Source organism: Delphinapterus leucas, chromosome 6 (assembly GCF_059928025.1).
Source record: "Delphinapterus leucas isolate spDelLeu-1000000601 "Yukka" chromosome 6, BTC_Dleu_Yukka2, whole genome shotgun sequence".
In the NCBI taxonomy this organism is placed as follows: domain Eukaryota; kingdom Metazoa; phylum Chordata; class Mammalia; order Artiodactyla; family Monodontidae; genus Delphinapterus; species Delphinapterus leucas.
Window position 1 is genome coordinate 12,707,625 of NC_143134.1, and position 21,770 is coordinate 12,729,394.

At 36.7% G+C, this 21,770-nt stretch overlaps 1 protein-coding gene across 1 annotated transcript in view; it reads left to right on the forward strand.

The window, feature by feature from the left end:
• The window catches only part of GALNTL6 (polypeptide N-acetylgalactosaminyltransferase like 6), a 37,447-nt gene extending 18,954 nt beyond the window's left edge, over nucleotides 1-18,493 (forward strand). The window contains exon 2 of the mRNA XM_022594886.3: nucleotides 17,701-18,493. Within this exon, the coding sequence (XP_022450594.2) occupies nucleotides 17,701-17,917 (217 nt within the window). The 3' untranslated portion in view covers nucleotides 17,918-18,493. The remainder of the gene's footprint in view (nucleotides 1-17,700) is intronic.
• Nucleotides 18,494-21,770: the final 3,277 nt, after the last annotated feature.

The window sequence follows — 21,770 nt, forward strand, 5'->3', positions numbered from 1 at the left end:
ACCTCTTTTAAGACCCTATTTCTAAATACAGTCACATTCTGACGTACTGAGGCTAAGACTTGAGCAGATGAATTTATGGAGAATACAGCTGATTCATAACACTTACATAACCATATGAATTTTAGAATAAATTTGTCATAAAACAAAAACACCTGGGATTTTTTTGTGGTTTGTGTTGAATCTGTACACAAATTTGGGGAATATTTCCATCTTACTATTGTTTTCTGATCCAGAGCACAGGATGTGTTTCCATTTATTTAGATGGCCCTGTAATTTCTTTCAATAGTGATTTGTAGTTTTTAGCATACAAGTCTTGAGCTTGTTTTGTTAAATATTTTTCTAAGTAATTTCTTCTTCATGCTATTGCAAATGACGCTATCATCCTAATTTTATTTTTGACATTTTTTATTGCTCACCTATAGAAGTACATTTGATTTTGTATATTGAGCTTGTATTCGGCAACTTTACTGAGATTATTCTAATTTGTGTGCAGGTGTGTTTGTGTGTGTTTTTGCGTGTGTGTATTATTTAGAATATATAATGTCATGTCATATACAAGTAGAAATAGTTTTAATTCTTTCTTTTCTATTTGAATGCCTTTTATTTTATTATCCTGCCTAATTTCTTTGAGGAGAAGTACCAGTATAATGTTAAATAAAAGTGGTGAGAGCAGACATCCTTGTCTTTTTCCTTATCTTAGGAGGAAACTAGTCTGCCTTGGAACCTTCACCCTAAATGTGAGCTGTGTTAGGGTGATTGGAGTCCAACATTGTTGGCCTGCCCTCTTTTTGTGGGCATGGTGGGGGAAGTGAGCCCTAGGTCTCTTAATTACAGTTGCTGACATGGAGCTTTTGCAACAGAGCTATTTAGTGTAAGAGTTTCTGCTGTGCTGTCTCTTCCAGGGTGCCCACAAAATTCTTTTATGTTGCTTTTTATTTTTTGTCTATATATAGACTTCCATTTAATTGTTCTGAAGAAATTCCTGTAACATTTACTTTTGTGTGGGTCTCCTGATCAATATTTGCATGTCTGGAATTTTTTTATTTTACCTTTGTCTTTTAAATGTATTTTCATTGACTAAAGAAAACTAGGTTGATTTTTTTTCTCTTTTTTTGAATTTTTCTTTTCTGTACTTAAAGATGTTTGTCCACTCCCATACTATCTTGCATCATTTTTCACAAGAAGTCTGCTGTCACTATTAGCCATTTTCCACTAGACTTATGTGTCTTTTTTCTCTGATTACTTTTAAGATGGTCTCTTTATCATTGATTTTAACAGTTGAATTATGGTAGGCATTAATGTAGTTTTCTTCATGTTTATTGTGCTCAGATTTCATTGACCTTTTGGAAGCTTAGTGCTTCACATTTTCATTAAATCTTCAAAACTTTCATATGTATCTTCAAATACTTTTTTATGTCTCCCTTGCCTTCTTTTTGGATACTTTAAGTACACACACATTAGGCCTCTTGAAGTTGTCCCACAATACTGATGCTCTGTTCATTTTATGTTCTTTTTTTCCTCTTTTTTGTTAATTTTGGACAGTTCTATTTTCATGTCTTCAAGTTTACTGATATTTTCTTTGGCAATACCTAATCTGCCTTAAATTTTTAAAAAATTAATTATTTATTTATTTATTTTTGCTGTGTTGGGTCTTCGTTTCTGTGCGAGGGCTTTCTCTAGTTGTGGCAAGCGGGGGCCACTCTTCATCACAGTGTGCGGGCCTCTCACTATCGCAGCCTCTCTTGTTGCGGAGCACAAGCTCCAGACATGCACGCTCAGTAGTTGTGGCGCATGGACTTAGTTGCTCCGCGGCATGTGGGATCTTCCCGGACCAGGACTCGAACCCATGTTCCCTGCGTTGGCAGGCAGACTCTCAACGACTGTGCCACCAGGGAAGCCCCGCTGCCTTAAATTTTGTCCAATGTATTTTTCATCTCATGTACTGTAGTTTTACCTCTAGAAGTTGTATTTGGGCATTTTTAATATCTTCTGTGACTCTTAACATGTTCGTGTATTCCTTTAGCTTCTTGAACATCTGGAAAACAGCCACAATAACTGTTTTAATATCATTGCCTAGTCTATCATCTGTGTCATTTCTGTGTCAATTTCACTTAAATGATTTTTCATTTGATTTCTTATTTTCCTGCTTCTTTGAAAGGTTTGTAGTTTCTCTTGGTTGTCAGACATTTGAATTTTACTTTTTAAGGTATAAAATATTTTGATATTCCTATAAGTATAATTGAGCTTTTACCTGTGATACAATACAATAACTTAGAAACAGTTTGATACTGTTAAGTATTGCTCTAAAGCTTTGTTAAGTTGAACCAGAACTGTATTTAGTCTTGGGCTAATTGTCCATCCTTTCTAACCCTTTTTCCAATACTCTACCCAATTCTCCATGAGATATAAGTTTTTCCATTATGCCTGCTGAGAGCAAGAAGTATTTCATGCCCTGTATGAGTTATTGATCCCTCTAATCTTTTCTGGTGGTTCATTCCCCAGTTCAGGGTTGTTTCTTCACACACATGCACTTATCAGTACTCACCTGAAGACTCAAGGGGACTCTGTAGATCTCCTAGGTTTTTTTCTATACAGTTCTCTCCTTTAGAGAGAGAATTGTATCCTGCAAACTCTATCTACCTTGATAACCCTAGATTCTTGGCTTTATTTCCACAATTTAGGGAGATCACTTGGATCCACTTGGGGTTCTCCTAACTTCATCATTGCCTGGAATTTCAGTCTAGAGTATAAGCAGGCAAACTTGTTTGTTTCCTGTTTCTTAAAGATATCTATATTTTTTGGCCAATGTCTTGAAAAACCATTGTTTCATATTTTTAATCTAGCTGTTTAGTTGGTCAAGTGGAAGGGTGCATATGGTCCATGTTACTCCATCTTTGTTAAAATAGGAAATCTTAGTGATAATCTCAGGTAGAAATATTATTAGCTAGAAATAGCAAAGCTCTCTATTTTTATTAAAATATACAACACTAATAAAGGAATATTAGATATAGTGGGCATAATGTCTGTTTGTTTTATTCCCCTAATAGTGTAATCTAGTGATCCAGATGGCCCATTGGTTCAGTGGTCCAGGCCCTCTTAGAGTGTGTATTGAAACTTTTGTTTCCAAAAGTATTAATGGAGAATAGATAATACATTTCACAGAAATGTTTGGTCTAATAAAGTAATTGCCTACCTCACTTTAAAATATTACAGCATTTATATAATTTAATTGATTGCATTAATATAAAGATGTCTTAAAAGGCCAGTGATAGAATGGCATTTCCTAAAGATGATGTAGTCAAAACTGAAGAATGTCGGATTCTACTTCATTGCTCTGTGTTATCCAGCTGTGTGAGTTATAAATACCTTTCAAAAAATTGTAAACTCTTTGAGTCAGGAATAGTGCCCCATGACTGTATAACCTCTTCACCCACTACACTGTTTTACCAAATTGATTGTTAAAATAATTTTTGTTTAACTCTCTAAAACATGTCTCAATTTTCAATTAAATGAGGGACTAAACTTGATGATACCGTAAGTGTGGTTGCAGCTCTAAAAATGTGCCTGTAGCTAACTATGCTTCTGTAGATGGGGCACCTCGAATATGTATGATCAGGTTTTTCTTGTTTTTTTTTTTTTTCTTTGTGAAGAAACTGAATCTCTTTAATGTTTCCATATAATATAGTATAACAGGCAGTTTCCTTTTTCCTATTTCCTTTTTTATTTGAAAGAAGGCAGAAGACTAAGATGGTCGTGTTCATTTGTGTTGTTTGCCCACTATTTCTGGCTATAATTCTTCTGCACTATATAGGATTGCACTTCCTGGGCCCTCATGCCAGGGTGAATAGTTTCGACCAGCTATTTGTAAGCAGAGAGAACTATGTCGTTTTAGAGACAGACCATTTAATTACCAGCTTGAGACCCATCACTGTTCTCATTGACCTCTGGCACAGTGATTGACAGTGGTCCAAATGTTGGCTGTTGTCAGTGACAACAGGCAGAGACCCTCTCGCAAACCAGTGATGAATAAGCAGAAGATGCAAGAAAGAGAATATTCGCTTTTTTGAGTCATTGGGATTTAGGGTTATTTATGACCATAACATAACACCCTGACTAATCTGTTTAATATAAATAGATAGAAAAATCCAGTAAAACAAAAAATAAAGTCATACTTCAGATAAGCTAACAGAATGATCTAAGGATTAAAATATGCAAATACTTCTATTCAAACATTCTAGTCAAATCTTACAGTCTGAAAATTTGAATTTTTATAATGTGAGTTTTGACACTGTGTCCAAAACTAAATACTCAGCTTAGGCAGTGAGAAAGAATGTTTATGAAGGTCTTAAGAACCTTAAATGCAAGTTTACCTAAACGCTAACAGTATAAAGGTTGACATTCTTGCATGAACAATAAAATATCTCTTTTAGACAAAAAAAAGTCACAAATAAGTCTAGTACTTATTTCATGTATCTCTATTTTTTTTAAAAATTGGCTTATTCCTATAGTCAAAAGAACCACTTATTTTTTGTGAAACCAATGCAATTATGAAGATAAATTAACGTAACTCTGAAAGGAATGACAGTTAAGTATGTTTAAAATAAACAATGTTGTTAAACTAAATCTATTTTTAAATCTCTCAGTTTATTAAATGCCAATAGAGAATATCAGAAAATGTGTGTGTTCTGTTTTGGGGAAACTTAGAAGCCTATGAGAAATTTTCTGTTGAATTTTATTTTCATTACTGTGAATGGTTTAGCAGAATGTTTACAGACTGATTTGGTTTTTTGTCAGCTTTTAAAATGCCTTCATGATTTGTCATTTCTCACAAGTAGCTTTTTAAGAATTTAAACTATTTCTTTCATCTCTCTGGTGCATTTAAGAATGTTTTTTCCATTCATTTAGATAAATTGTTACTTGACAAAGGCATTTCCTCATCTCTGAGCCATTCCTAAACTCCAAGTTAATTTTATGTGAAGATTTATTTGAAAATAATACAGCAATATGAAATGCAATAATACAGGCATCTTCACCCATATTCCTATAAATTTAATGCAACAAATGTTTTAAATTGTCCCTATTTTCTTTTTATAAATTTGCTGCCTATAAATTTGTAACCATAAGCATACAAATTGTCTGACTTCATTTTACTTATTTCTTCAACACAGTTTCACAGTGACACATTGTCTTCCCATTTCGCAAATTTCCCATTCTCAGCCTGACTTGAGATTAAATCTAAAATACACAGGTTGCAGATTCTTAATAAAACCCCCTGGATACTCTTCAATATTTCTAGTAATAATGAGAAGCAGTCATCTGGACCACAACTTGGCCAATGCAATGGGCTGACTTTGAGAGTGAATTCAATTTCCTTTGGAGCAGCTTACGTGCTAGAATAACTAAGTATAATTTAATCAGTTCAAGCACCATCACAAACAGGCTGATTTTCCTTAGAGTAAAAATCAGATCAGCACCCTCATTGTTTTTCCCCAGAGTATTACAGTCTCTAATCTTTTTTCCTTTCGTTTCTACTGTCTTCGGTGCATCATTTGCCCGGATGCCAGAGGAATATGTAAACGTGATCCTGTCTTCCTCATCATTAACAATATGTGAAATACTTCACGTTGACTGCAGGCTAATGTCCAGATCTCTTAGAATCACTTCAAGATCGTACATGATCTGTTCTCAACATACAGACTCATCTATAAAGACTTCCCTCATTCTTTCAGACAAAGTTAACCATACTTCCTTCGGGCTTTTCATTGTCTGTGTGCCATCTATTATGTCACTTGTCTCATTTGAGTCTAATTATTTTATATATTTGTCCACCGGTCTGTGAATCCTTAAGGGAAGAAACCGTAATTTATTCATTTATGTATCATAAGTGTCTCTCACTTTCTCTCATGCAGTTCCCATCTCTACTAGTTCCCTAGCTCCTTCCACAGAGGGCTTGACAGGTAAAACAGTAACTGTTAAAGTAACAATAACAGCAACAGTAATAATGATAGTATTTATCAAACTCTTGCTATTATCAGATGTAATACTTTGTATGGATTATCTAATTTAATTATCTAATTTAATTATTAAATTATCTAATTTAATTCTTATTACACATTATGAAGAAGGTATAACCTTTTGCTTCTTAATTGCTCCACATAAGAAAACTACCCTTATAGTAGTTAAATAATTTGCCCATTGTCACACAGGTAGTAAGTGGCAAAGCCATCACTTAAACCTCGATAGTCTAATGTATAAAGTGTGATTTTTCAATATTTCAGGAATAATTATAAGCACAAAATATGAGTTTTCAGTGTGGTCTAATTGAAAAACTTAATTACAGACATCTATGTAAAGAAGGTAACTTTACTACTAATAGTCTACTAATTAAGGCTATTTTTAATGTAATTTGTGTACATGATTTTATGTGTACACACTGTACATATAAAAATAGTCCTGATAGCTGTATTTCATAGGCATAGAGTAGACTCTGAACAGAGTATTAGTGATAATTGAAAAGTTCAAAGAAAGAATAGAATGTACCTGTGACAGATTTTTTATATTATTTAAAAATATCTCCAGGTGTAACAAACTACAAGTTTCATCACACTACAGAACTAATTGTGTTTCTTAGGGAATTTTGACCATCACTCTGTATTCAAGGGACAGTTCTTGCCAAGTGTAGTATAATTTATACGCCTATGTCTAAGATTGGGTTCCCTTAAAGCAGACTCTGAGACAGATTTGTCTGCAATAGTTTTAAAGAGGTAATCACAGAGTGAACCTGGGGAAGTAGGGTGAAGAAGTAAGGCAGGGAAGGGAAAGCAGCCACTAAAAGGTGCCTGGCCTGATGCTTATCCTTGTGGGCAACTGAGGCTCCATCTCACTGGAAAACCCTGGGAGATGTTATAGAAAACACCTCAGATATGTCTCACCATAGGACTGCTTATTCCCCAACTTCATTGCTTGATACTTGCTTTAGGGGCATTCATTTTTTTTTCTTAACATCTTTATTGGAGTATAATTGCTTTACAATGGTGTGTTAGTTTCCGCTGTATAACAAAGTGAATCGGCTATACATATATCCCCATATCTCCTCCCTCTTACGTCTTCCTCGCACTCTCCCTATTCCACCCCTCTAGATGGTCACAAAGCACCGAGCTGATCTCCCTGTGCTATGCGGCTGCTTCCCACTAGCTATTCTACACTTGGTAGTGTATATATGTCCATGCCACTCTTTCACTTCGTCCCAGCTTACCCTTCCCCCTCCCCACATCCTCAAGTCCATTTTCTACATCTGCATCTTTATTCCTGTCCTGCCCCTAGGTTCTTGAAGACCTTTTTTTTTGTTTAGATTCCATATATATGTGTTAGCATACGGTATTTCTTTTTCTCTTTCTGACATACTTCACTCTGTATGACAGACTCTACATCCATCCACCTCACTACAAATAACTCAGTTTTATTTCTTTTTATGGCTGAGTAATATTCCATTGTGTATATGTGCCACATCTTGTTTATCCATTCATCCGATGACGGACACTTAGGTTGTTTCCATCTCCAGGCTATTGTAGATAGAGCTGCAATGAACATTGTGGTACATGACTGTTTTTGAATTATGGTTTTCTCAGGGCTTATGCCCAGTAGTGGGATTGCTGGGTCATATGGTAGTTCTATTTGTAGTTTTTTAAGGAACCTCCATACTGTTCTCCATAGTGGCTGTATCAATTCACATTCCCACCAACAGTGCAAGAGGATTCCCTTTTCTCTACACCCTCTCTAGCATTTATTGTTTGCAGCATTTTTTTTTTTTTTTTTGCTTTTCTCACTTTCTTCTACAGAGTGATTTTGTTTACAGGTACTTTAAGCTTTGGCTGAGGCTCCAGTTAATTCAGTTTATGGATAAAAGAAGAACTAATTCAACCGAAAGTTCACCATAGAATTTTTTTCTTTTCTTAAAATTATTTTTTAAATTTTATTTATTTTTTTACACAACAGGTTCTGATTAGTTACCCATTTTATACATATTAGTGTATATATGTCAATCCCAATTTCCCAATTCATCACAGCACCACTACCACCCTCGGCTGCTTTCCCCGCCTTGGTGTCCATACGTTTGTTCTCTTGTTTGTAGATGTTTTGATGATGGCCATTCTGACTGGTGTGAGATGATATCTCATTGTAGTTTTGATTTGCATTTCTCTAACGATTAATGTTGTTGAGCATTCTTTCATGTATTTGTTGGCAATCTGTATATCTTCTTTGGAGAAATGTCTGTTTAGGTCTTCTGCACATTTTTGGATTGGGTTGTTTGTGTTTTTGATACTGAGCTACATGAGCTGCTTGTAACATTTGGAGATTAATCCTTTGTCAGTTGCTTCGTTTGCAAATATATTCTCCTGTTCTGAGGTTGTCTTTTCGTCTTGTTTATGGTTTCCTTTGCTGTGCAAAAGCTTTTAAGTTTCATTAGGTCCCATTTGTTTATGTTTCTTTTTATTTCCATTTGTCTAGGAGGTGGGTCACAAAGGATCTTGCTGTGATGTATGTCATAGAGTGTTCTGCCTATGTTTTCCTCTAAGAGTTTGGTAGTGTCTGGCCTTACATTTAAGTCTTTAATGAATTTTGAGTATATTTTTGTGTATAGTGTTAGGGAGTTTTCTAATTTCATTCTTATACATGTAGCTGACCAGTTTTCCCAGCACCACTTAATGAAGAGGTTGTCTTTTCTTCATTGTATATTCCTGCCTCCTTTATCAAAAATAAGGTGACCATATGTGTGTGGGTTTATCTCTGGTCTTTCTATCCTGTTCCATTGATGTATATTTCCGTTTTTGTGCCAGTACCATACTGTCTTGATTACTGTAGGTTTGTAGTGTAGTGTGAAGTCTGGGAGCCTGATTCCTCCAGCTCCGTTTTTCGTTCTCAAGATTGCTTTGGCTATTTGGGGTCTTTTGTGTTTCCATACAAATTGTGAACTTTTTTGTTCTAGTTCTGTGAACTAGTTTTGTTCGAGTTCTGTGAACTAGTCTTGTTCTAGTTTATTCCTAGGTATTTTATTCTTTTTTTGCAGTGGTAAATGGGAGTGTTTCCTTAATTTCTCTGTCAGATTTTTTATCATTAGTATATAGGAATGCAAGAGATTTCTGTGCATTAATTTTGTATCCTGCTACTTTACCAAATTCATGGATTAGCTCTAGTAGTTTTCTGGTACCATCTTTAGGATTCTCTCTCTATGGTACCGTGTTATCTGCAAACAGTGACAACTTTACTTCTTCTTTTGCGATTTGGATTCCTTTTATTTCTTTTTCTTCTCTGATTGCTGTGGCCAAAACTTCCAAAGCTATGTTGAAATCTGCTGGTGAAAGTGGACAACCTTGTGTTGTTCCTGATCTTAAAGGGAATGGTTTCAGTTTTTCACCATTGCGAACGATGTTGGCTGTGGGTTTGTCATATATGGCCTTTATAATGTTGAGGTAAGTTCCCTGTATGCCTGCTTTCTGGAGGGTTTTTATCATAAATCAGGGTTGAATTTTGTCTAAAGCTTTTTCTGCATCTATTGAGATGATCATATTGTTTTTCTCCTTCAGTTTGTTAAATGGTGTATTGCATTGATTGATTTGTATATATTGAAGAATCCTTGCATTCCTGAGATAAACCCCACTTGATCATGGTGTATTATCCTTTTAATGTGCTCCTTGATTCTGTTTCCTAGTATTTTGTTGAGGATCTTTGCATCTATGTTCATAAGTGATATTGGCCTGTAGTTTTCTTTCTTTGTGACATCTTTGTCTTGTTTTGGTATCAGGGTGATGGTGGCCTCGTAGAATGAGTTTTGGAGTGTTTCTCCCTCTGCTATATTTTGGCAGAGTTTGAGAAGGATGGGTGTTAACTATTCTCTAAATGTTTGATATAATTCCCCTGTGAAGTGATCTGGTCCTGGGCTTTTGTTTGTTGGAAGGTTTTAAATCATAGTCTCAATTTCAGTGCTTGTGATTGGTCTGTTTATATTTTCTATTTCTACCTGGTTCAGTCTTGGAAGTTTGTGCTTTTCCAAGAATTTTTCCGTTTCTTCCAGGTTGTCCATTTTATTGGCATATAGTTGCTTGTAGTAATCGCTCATGATCCTTTGTATTTCTGCAGTATCAGTGTTACTTCTCCTTTTTCATTTCTAATTCTGTTGCTTTGAGTCTTCTCCCTTTTTTCCTTGATGAGTCTGGCTAATGGTTTATCAATTTTGTTTACTTTCTCAAAGAACTAGCTTTAAGTTTTGTTGATCTTTGCTATATTTCTTTCATTTCTTTTTCATTTATTTCTGATCTGATCTTTATGATTTCTTTCCTTTTGCTAACTTTGGGTTTTTTTTTTTCTTCTTTCTATAATTGCTTTAGGTATAAGGTTATGTTGTTTATTTGAGGAGTTTCTTGTTTCTTGAGGTAGGATTGTCTTGCTATAAACTTCCCTCATAGAACTGCTTTTGCTGCATCCCATAGGTTTTGGGTCGTCGTGTTTTCATTGTCATTTGTTTCTAGGTATTTTTTGATTTCCTCTTTGATTTCCTCACTAGTCTGTTGTTTATTTAGTAGTGTATTATTTAGCCTCCATGTGTTTGTATTTTTTACAGATTTTTTCCTGTAACTGATATCTAGTCTCATAGTGTTGTGGTCGGAAAAGATACTTGATACAATTTCAGTTTTCTTAAATTTATCAAAGCTTGATTTGTGACCCAAGATATGATCTATCCTGGAGAATGTTCCACGAGCACTTGAGAAGAAACGTATTCTGTTGTTTTTGGATCGAATGTCCTATAAATATCGATTAAGCCCATCTTGTTTAATGTGTCATTTAAAGCTTGTGTTTCCTTATTTATTTTCATCTTGGAAGATCTGTCCATTGGTGAAAGTGGGGTGTTAAAGTCCCCTACTATGATTGTGTTCCTGTTGATTTCCCCTTTTATGGCTGTTAGCATTTGACTTATGTATTGAGGTGCTCCTATGTTGGGTGCATAAATATTTACAATTGTTATATATTCTTCTTGGATTGATCTATTGATCATTATGTAGTGCCCTTCTTTATCTCTTGTAACATTCTTTATTTTAAAGTCTATTTTGTTTGATATGAGAATTGCTACTCCAGCTTTCTTTTGATTTCCATTTGCATGGAATATCTTTTTCCATCCCCTCACCCTCAGTCTGTATGTGTCCCTAGGTCTGAAGTGGGTCTCTTGTAGACAGCATATATACAGGTCTTGTTTTTGTATCCATTCAGCCAGTCTATGTCTTTTGGTTGGAGCATTTAATCCATTTACATTTAAGGTAGTTATCGATATGTATGTTCCTATTACCATTTTCTTGATTGTTTTGGGTTTATTGTAGGTATTTTCCTTGTCTTGTGTTTCCTTTCTAGAGAAGTTCCTTTAGCATTTGATGTAAAGCTGGTTTGGTGGTGCTGAATTCTCTTAGCTTTTGCTTGTCTGTAAATATTTTAATTTCTCCGTTGAATCTGAATGAGATCCTTGCTGGGTAGAGTAATCTTGGTTGTAGGTTTTTCCCTTTCATCACTTTAAATATGTCCTGCCAGTCCCTTCTGGCTTGCAGAGTTTCTGCTGAAAGATCTGCTGTTAACCTTATGGGGTTTCCCTTGTATATTATTTTTTTTTCCCTTTCTGCTTTTAATATTTTTTCTTTATATTTAATTTTTATAATTTCATTTATATGTGTCTTGGTGTGTTTCTCCTTGGATTTATCCTGTATGGGACTTTGTGCGCTTCCTGGAGTTGATTGACTATTTTGTTTCCCATATTAGGGATGTTTTCAACTATAATCTCTTCAAATATTTTCTCAGTCCCTTTCTTTTTCTCTTCTTCTTCTGGCACCCCTATAATTTGAATGTTGGTGTGGTTAATGTTGTCCCAGAATTCTCTGAGATTGTCCTCAATTCTTTTCATTCTTTTTTCTGTATTCTGCTCTGCAGTAGTTATTTCCACTATTGTATCTTCCAGGTCACTTATCCGTTCTTCTGCCTCAGTTATTCTGCTATTGATTCCTTCTAGAGAAATTTTAATTTCATTTATTATGTTGTTCATGATTGTTTATTTGCTCTTTAGTTCTTCTAGGCCCTTGTTAAATGTTCTTGTATTTTCTCCATTCTAGTTCCAAGATTTGGGATCATCTTTACTATTATTACTGTGAATTCTTTTTCAGGTAGACTGCCTATTTCCTCTTCATTTGGTCTGGAGGGTTTTTCCCTTGCTCCTTCATCTGCTGTGTGTTTCTCTGTCTTCTCATTTTGCTTAACTTACTGTGTTTGGGGTCTCCTTTTCACAGGCTGCAGGTTCGTAGTTCCTTTTGTTTTTGGTGTCTGCCCCCAGTTACTAAGGTTTGTTCAGTGGGTTGTCTAGGCTTCCTGGTGGATGGAACTGGTTCCTTTGTTCTGGTGAATGAGGCTGGATCTTGTCTTTCTGGTGGGCAGGACCGTGTCCGGTGGTGTGTTTTGGGGTGTCTGTGATCTTATTATGATTTTAGGCGGGCTCTCCGCTAATGAGTGGGTTTGTGTTCCTGTCTTGCTAGTTGTTTGGCATAGGGTGTCCAGCACTGGAGCTTGCTGGTTGTTGAGTGGAGCTGGGTGTTAGTATTGAAATGGAGATCTCTGGTAGAGCTTTTGCTGTTTGATACTACGTGGAGCCAGGAGGTCTCTGTTGGACCAATGTCCTGATCTCGGCTCTCCCACCTCAGAGGCACAGGTCTGACACCCGGCCAGAGCACCAAGACCCTTTCAGCCTTACAGCTCAGAAGAAAAGGGAGAAAAAAAGCAAGTGAGAAAGAAAAATAAAGTAAAATAAAGTTATTAAAGTACAAAAAAATTAAAAATAAAGAAAAAATTAAAAAGCAATTAAAAAAAGAAAGAAAGAAGAGAGCAACCAAACCGACAAAACAGATCCACCAATGATAACAGGCACTAAAAATCAATACTAAAAAATAAAAAAAAAGTGGACAGACAGAACCCTAGGACAAATGGTAAGAGCAAAGCTATACAGACAAAATCACACTAAGTTCACTGCCTGAATTTTGGAATGATTCGTTGTCTATTCAGGTATTCCAGACATGCAGGGCACATCAAGTTGATCCTGGAGATTTAATCCGCTGCTCTTGAGGCTGCTGGGTGGGATTTCCCTTTCTCTTCTTTGTTCGCACAGCTCCTGGGATTCAGCTTTGGGTTTGGACCCGCCTCTGCATGTAGGTCGCCTGAGGGCGTCTGTTCTTCGCTCAGACAGGACGAGGTTAAATGAGCAGCTGCTTCCGGGACTCTGGCTCACTCAGGCCAGGGGGAGGGAGGGGCACGGAGTGCGGGGGGAGCCTGCGGCGGCAGAGGCAGCGTGACGTTGCACCAGCCTGAGGCGCGCCGTGCGTTCTCCCAGGGAAGTTGTCCCTGGATCACGGGACCCTGGTAGTGGTGGGCTGCACAGGCTCCCCGGAAGGGGGTGTGGAGAGTGACCTGTGCTTGCACACAGCCTTTTTGGTGGCGGCAGCAGCAGCCTTAGTGTCTCATGCCCGTCTCTGGGGTCCACGCTCTTAGCCGCGGCTCGTGCCCATATCTGGAGCTCGTTTAGGCGGTGCTCTGAAATCCCTCTCCTCGCCCCGAAACAATGTTCTCTTTCCTGTTAGGCAGGTCCAGACTTTTTCCCGGACTCCCTCCCAGACAGCTGTGGTGCACTAGCCCCCTTCAGGCTGTGTTCACGCCGCCAACCCCAGTCCTCTCCCTGGGATCTGACCTCCGACGCTGGAGCCTCAGCTCCCAGCCCCGCCCGCCCCAGCGGGGGAGCAGACAAGCCTCTCGGGCTGGTGAGTGCCGGTCGGCACCGATCCTCTGTGCGGGAATCTCTCCGCTTTGCCCTCCACACCCCTGTTGCTGCGCTCTCCTCTGTGGCTCTGAAGCTTCACCCTCTGCCACCCGCAGTCTCCTCCAGTGAAGGGGCTTCTATAGTGTGGAAACCTTTCCTCCTTCACAGCTCCCTTCCCGAGGTGCAGGTCCCGTCCCTATTCTTTTGTCTCTGTTTATTCTTTTGTCTTTTGCCCTACCCAGTTACATGGGGAGTTTCTTGCCTTTTGGGAGATCTGAGGTCTTCTGCCAGCGTTCAGTAGGTGTTCTGTAGGAGTTGTTCCACATGTAGATGTATTTCTGATATATTTGTCGGGTGGAGGGTGAGCTCCACGTCTCACTCCTCCGCCATCTTGAAGCTAGGGACATCCGTTTGCCCCAGAACTTTTGATCTGAACTTTTATCAGAGATGAGGGTGCGCATTCAGTTGGCTATCTGCTGGTACTTATCAGAGGATCCTCTTGGCAAGTCTTGGGATGGTGATGCTATGGAGATAGTGGCAGTGCCCTGGCATCAATGCTAGAGCCTATCACTGTGTCTCCTGTAAAGCAGATCTTTTTCTGAGCAATACACATATACACATAGATAGATGGATAGATAGATAGATGGATAGATAGATAGATATGCACACATAGGTACATACATAGACAGATAGATGTGTATGTCATATATACGATTGCTCTGTTACCGAACTCAGGTTCAGCTACTCGCTGCTCAAAAGCCAATCATTCGAGAGGCAAGTGGTCAGTAGAGGGGAAAGGTGCTTTAATCAGAAAAGCCGGCAATCTGGGGAGAAGGTGGACTCGTGTCCAGAGACCAGCTCTGAAGATTCTGCTCAACCATGACAGTTTTTACAGGAGAAAAGGGGGAAGAATCTCAGGGAATCATCGAGGCAGGAGGTTGGGTTCTGCATCTCCATTGCGTGCAGACTGGCTGACTCTCTCTTCAGATGGCATCTTGTCCGAGTGATCTGCCAGCAGGATTCCTAAGGGGATTGTTAGAGGCAGAGAGCCCGTGATTCTTTAACTACTCCATTCCTCATTCTTCTTTTTATCTAGGAAAAGAATCACCAGGTTAGACGAGGCATGGTGTGCATTCAGGAGAGCATAAGTCAGGAGTTGGTTTCAGTTGCTTACTGATCTCATTCCTATAATTAGATTCTTTCAGGGTTAGAGGGGAACAGGAATGGACAGACCGAAAAGGAGCGAAAGAGCTGGTTTCATGTTCAACTAGGTATCATTTTGACACCTCAAAGTTAATGTGGTCAAAAGTGAACTCATGTTTACCCTCAAGTCTTGCAACCCTCAAATGCCCCTTACACACAGTGCTCTGATGTAGGTCTGTATTTCATAGATCAGTTTCCTATGTCCAAAACATGGGAGTCCTCCTTAACTGTTTCTCCCAGGAAGTTACTAAGTCATATCAGTTCTTTTCCTAAATATATCTCGAACTGGTCTTTTGCAGGCCACTTTTAACTCTCACTTGCATTTCTGTAGCACTTTGCAAATTGCTTCAGGGGCCTCTCTCAAATGCTTGTATGGCACCCTGTTATACTCCTACATATTGATTCCCCTTTAAAGTTTTAACTGTCTCTTTACTCTTCTGTGTATCCTATTGTATTGTAAACATCTTAAAGTTGGAGAGTAGGGTTTTTTCATTCTTTTATCTCCACTTTGCTTCCTGGCTTAGAGAAAACCCTCAGCAAATCATTGGGACTTGAGAGCATGAATGAATAGAAGGATATTTTCACCTCCCCTGTGTGGTAGTACTTTGAACTTACACAGAAATTACTGAAACCATTTTTATGAGGGAAAGCCCTTTTTGCACATGGTTAGTCTTGCATTCTCTTATGTCTGCCTTTTTTTCTGAATGGATTGTAGATAGGTGTTAAACATCTCTTTAAAGCCCTAAGCCTATTGATTGCTTTTCATGTATTACTCTGAATGTAATTCCTATTTCATTAATAAGCAAGCGATATGTACAGGGTGTCCTCTTAATGTTTAAAGACTAATTTGCCTTCCTGGGGATCTCAGTTACGTTCCCAGAGCATTGTTAGGTATGGTGTTTTGCATTATGCTGAGTATTGATACAGGAAAGCACATTTGTCTTGGGCTCTTGTCTTTGTTGAGAAGGATGGATGGCTCTACTTAATTATGATGAGATGTGCTGAATTAATTTAGCACTCTTTTCCACATTTGTGCATTAGATGTGAAAGCATCCATCTCACTACACTCTCTTGGAAATCACTGACAGATCTGTTTCATATATTGCTTTTTTTAAATTATTTTATGTTATCCTACAAGGAACTTCATGTTTTTTTCTAGTATTTTCATGTCCATTTCATGGTATCCTTTTGATGGTCTTTTCCAGTGCTTTTCATTGTACTTGAAAACCTCTAAATCTCTTGTTTGATAAATATTGTTACAAATTTTAAAATTTAGATTAAATAATTGATAATAAAAGGACAAGATAAAAAAGAAATGCCTATATTTTATATGTAAATTATTTGTCTAACGTATTTCATTTTATTTTATCTTCCAGGATAGTTAAATTTTTTTGCTTTAATTACATTATATTCTATTATCTGAAGCTGCAAGGCAAGATCTCTTTGTTTTACATCCACAGTGATATTTAAGATATCCTATTGAGATCATAGTAGAATGAAGTGTTGAGATAACTGACTAAAAAACCATATTTTAAGTAATGTTTTGAATATGCTGGTACATGTCTATACATCTTGGTAGAATCTATGCATACTTCAAATTCACACTATAATATCTGGACTAGACAGTAGCCAGTGTCTTGGCAAAAGATGAAATAATAGGTGTTCCTGTATTTAAACAGAAGCCGCGTTTCTTTCCAGATTTCCACTCTCTTTTTGTTTGTTTTCATGTTATCCATACCAGACAAATCACTAAATTTGGTAATTGATTGAAATTTTATCCTATTTTAGTTTTGAAATAACTTAAAGATTTCACAAACTTAAATTAATTCATTATCTTTAATGAAGCTTGGGCAACTATGACCAGTGCTGAACTAAGAATTAAATCAGATTTGAGACCAGCTTTCTGCCCTGATGTGGCTTATAAATTACTTAAATAAATCACGAATATTGAAAGAATAGCCATGACATATACTAAATTGCTTTAAACTATGCCAAAATTTAAAACCTACTTCCTATTTGGCATCTCAGATTGCTTTACAGTGAAAACAGCAACATGGGATTTCTCTGTATAGTTTTCATTAGGAATGTGGCAGTGTCATGATTCGGATCTTAATGTAATCTTACCATGCAGTTGCATCAGTGTGTGACTATTTAAGATTAAATCTTCATTTATTTCACTTTAAGACTCTTTTCTCGCCTAGAGCCTTAAATACTGCCCAGCTGTGGAAACAGACCACAACCAAAACTGATTAATTGGGCATAAATAGTACAGAATTTCCAAACTTTCCCGGAAAGTTTAACATTAGCCGTGTGCTCAGTGGAAATGATGTCAATACATATAATTTATCCTTATTACTATTAGAGAACATATTAACAAGAGCACAAAATTTCGGGAAGCACAGGTGTACTTCTTACCTTGTTTTTGAGCCATTGGTATAACAGAGGATAAATAATTATGTCATTAAGAGTGAATGTGAAAGGAGATCATTAATGAATTCCAGGAATGGGTAGAGTAAGTATGATGATGCAGAAGCTTTGGTTGGGCAAGTACTAGGCAAAGTCTAATTTTCACAGTTGTCTGATAATACAGTGAGTCAATGGCAGTATAAGACATATTACAGTCTTGTATCTGATATAGCCTTTGCTTCCTCTGTCATCTCCAGCTGTAAGCACAAGATGTACCTGGAAAGGCTACCAAACACCAGCATCATTATCCCATTCCATAACGAAGGCTGGACTTCACTCCTGCGGACCATCCACAGCATCATCAACCGAACCCCAGAAAGTCTGATTGCAGAAATCATCCTGGTCGATGACTTCAGTGATAGAGGTAAGACGTTGTTAATAATATTTTATGTGATTCTCTTACCACCTACGTAATCATTACTGGCTTTTAAAATAAAGCAGGTGATCATTGTGATGGTTTCTTTCTAATTCTGTCTGAAAGGAGATGATAAAGTTTTGTCTATGTTGTGATGCTGTGATTTCATAAAATGTTGACCAAAATGTGAAAGGAATTGAACAAAAAGTTATGGGCATCATTTGGGGACCTATAAGAAATTTGTATTACATTTCTGTTGTAAATTAGAGAGGTATTGGCAGAATGCCTCAAATTCTACCTGCAGCTTCAGGACAAACATTGTAAAATATGTTACGGTAAGTACATATGAATGGTGAAATATTCCAGTAGAACCAGAAAATCTGTTCCCCTTTCTGAAAAGGATCTGCTCTGTTATTTACCAGTGTGATACATTCTCCAGGCTGTGCTTGTGTTACTTCATAAATACTGGAAATTATAAGTAACACAAATAAATATTTTTACTTGGCAATTTTAGCTATTTTATCATATCTGAACAATAATAACAGCAGAAAGGCCTGGAATGTGGTGTATTAGAAAATTTGACACAGTTCTACTCTTTTTTTTTTTTTTTTTTTTTTTTACTATTCTCATGAACACAGTTTGGTTTATAAGTCAGGGGAATAAGATTATAGAAAGTTTCTTGAGATTAGGACTTGATAAATCATATTCACTCTAAATAGGGGAAAGTAAAATTCTTCTTGGCTGGTGTGAGTGGAGAGGCGGAAACCTTTTCTAAAGATATTCATCTACCTTCTGTTTCCTTGCATGAAGGAGCTCTGTTTAACTGTACTGTATGTGTGTAAGAAAGAGTGGCAGGAAATGAGTTTGCGTGTTATTCTTATGCCTTCAAGAACATGCATCTTGACATCCTATGGATTAATTGAGGTTTTGGAAATTTCATTTGCAACAAACATTTTCTTCGTAGTACTTAAAAATTCTGTAGAAGTAAAACTGCTTGGTGTGTTAGCTTTGAGGTTCCTTTAGCATTTTTGTCTGCAATGATTCACTTCAAAAACTGATTCAGGGTTTGCCGATAATTCATATGTGTTGAAGTTCGTAGGCCAAAAAAAAAAGGTTGTCTATTGTTCTATTAAAATAGTAAACTACAAACTTGGTAATTTAGGTTGATTTCAAAGTAGTTTTTGCCTTGCATTGCTTATATAGTTGTGTGTTCAATAAGTATCTAAATCAGTATCTAATAAGCACCTAAATTAAATGTATTACTTAAAATTAATTTAAATAACACATTGATTTCTTTTTTATTCTAATTGAGGCTACTTATTTCAAAGCAGTCATTACCACCTCAGGCTAAAAATAGGCATTTCATGTGTTAAAGCTAAAACTGTGCTTTTAAATAAAAGAATGAAAAAGGGGATAAAGATCTGGGACCACACATCACCAAATAAATGGCATTTTTTTGATTGACTGGTACCAAGAGAAATAAGACAGTGTATCTGTGGACAATTTTCTACATAATTAACTTTGTCTTGGTAAACTATTTCCTACAGCAGAATTTTGACCTGGGGGTAATAAAGTAGGAGACACTTGGTAGCAGTACACTGTGGTTTGTAGAGTTTCTGCTGGATATTTCTCAAAGGTATTTTTCAGCTGAAAGTCTTTAAAGAGGGAGAAAATAGTGGCATCTCCTTTTGTCTTGAGTTTAAATCATTGTCATCTCTGTATGGAAGCGAATTTGATAGACTGTCCCTTCTGTAGTGACTTTGATAGACTGTCCCTTCTGCTTAGAATGTTACCCAGGAAGGAAGTGTGTTCTGCATGGTCCATGTCATTGCTGTTAGTGACATGAAGCAACACAAAAAGGATTGGTTGGGAGAGTAATGGTGATTTTGACTTTCCTGCGGGACATTTTTAAGGATAATCATTATTTTAATGCTTTCGTAAATCTTTCCTTTAGTTACTCTATTCCTGTGAGCTATCAAGTTGAAAGTCGTATTTTATGATCATTAAACTTTCAAACGGGAAAGCTTTTTGAATATTGCTTTTCATTTTACTAGCCTGACGATAGTGTAAGACTAAACGTTGAAAGACATGTGATAAAAATACTTCCACAAATCTTTTAGAATATACCATAATTCTAAAGGTGCATGGAATAAGAGAAGCCCTTCTTTCAAATTTTTGTTTCAGATTACAGAATCTCTTCAGATAAAATATTAGGGTTTAGGTGAACCTAAAAGCATCACTCCTGCTTTCTGAATTGTGAGAAATCTAGAAAATCAACGTGGTAAACACAGGTTAGAATCCTGATACCAACTATGAACTGTATGACTTTGGGTAAATTAACCTCGCGGTGTCTCAAATTCCTTATCAAAATGGGGATAAGTAACTCATTAGTTATCTAAGTACCTCCTCCCGGGAGGTTGTGATGAAGACCTACTTTGATGGCTGAAGGAACTGTGCTCCACAGGAGAGCAACTGCTCTCAACTTCTGACCACTCCTCCCCAAATACTGTCCGGAAACACAACATCAATATTCTACATACTTTTGTGAGGAGATCCTCTCAATTTAATGAAATCTTATTCACAAAATTGAATCAGTCAGTCCTCTGTCTATGTGTCCATCCATCCATCCATCATCTACCCATCTACCTATCACCTACCACCTCGCCCCCACAACCCCGGTTGCAACAGAAGTTATTTAGAAGTCATGCCTTCATAGAAGGCATATGAAGACGAATTGTGGTCATTTATAACATGTTGGAAAAATTAGGACTGCCTTAACATTTTTTTTTTTAAATCTCCAGTTTTACTAATAAGCAGGTAGTTTATACGGGTAATGAAGAAAAATGAAATTTTAGAGTTTCAACAAAAGGAGGGTAAATAGAACATGTCACCTCCCTAAATTATGTCAGTGACCTTAATGTTTATCAAAAATTTCTTTCAGGATTGTTTTTACTATTGTAAGAGAAGGAAGATATTTCCAGGCATCTCTTATTTACAGGACCTCTAAGACAAAGAAGTTTTCTCTGCTTTTTAGTCAGATATGATGCATAGCCATGCTGTTAAAAGCTATTATACTTTATGCTTTTTTTTTTGACTTTTGGACAACCCAGAAATCGGAGTATTTTCCACCGGTTCTTTAAAAATCAAGTTAAGTAGGCTAGACAAATTTTAAAGGACAAGAAAATATAGGGGATTTTTTTTGCCTCCTTCAGGAAATTATTTCTGAAATGTTACACTTCATATTTATTTTCAGAAATATATTTTAGTTCCAAGTCTGTTCAGTATGCATTTTAACACCTTTGCACTATAGCTCTTTTGAATATTCTCTAATGTCCTTTGGCTAAAGGCGATAAAATTTTGACAAGATTTAATCAAACATTACTGCTTTATATTTTATGTCTTCCAGGTCAGTAGAATAGCTACACATGAAAAAAAAAAAAAAAAAAAAAAAGGAAAGCCAACATGTTAATAGCACAAGTGTAATATCTCTTGGAATTCATAGTACCAAAAAATGTAATCCTTCTATGATTGGTGAATTCTGCAAAATTGGTTTCATAGCAGTAGAGAAAAAAATACTAAAGTATTTTTGAATTATAAAATCAGTGCAAAGTGCTTTCTAAAAATCAGCTTGAATTTACCCAGTTGACCCAGTTATCAAAATGCTTTTAAAAAAATGAACATCCCAGCACTTCTCAGTTTAGATATTCTTCCTGAAATGAGCTTGGTAAACAGAGTGTTGTTTTAGCCTCAGAACATAAGCCTACTGTCTATAAAAACAGGAAGGTGCAGGCCTACAGGTAAAATTTCAAAACCAACGCCATGTTTTTGCTATCTGACACTTACCAAAGTTAGTGAATATATATATATTTTTTCAGTAAGCTCTCAGAAATACATTTAACAACTTAACTTGAG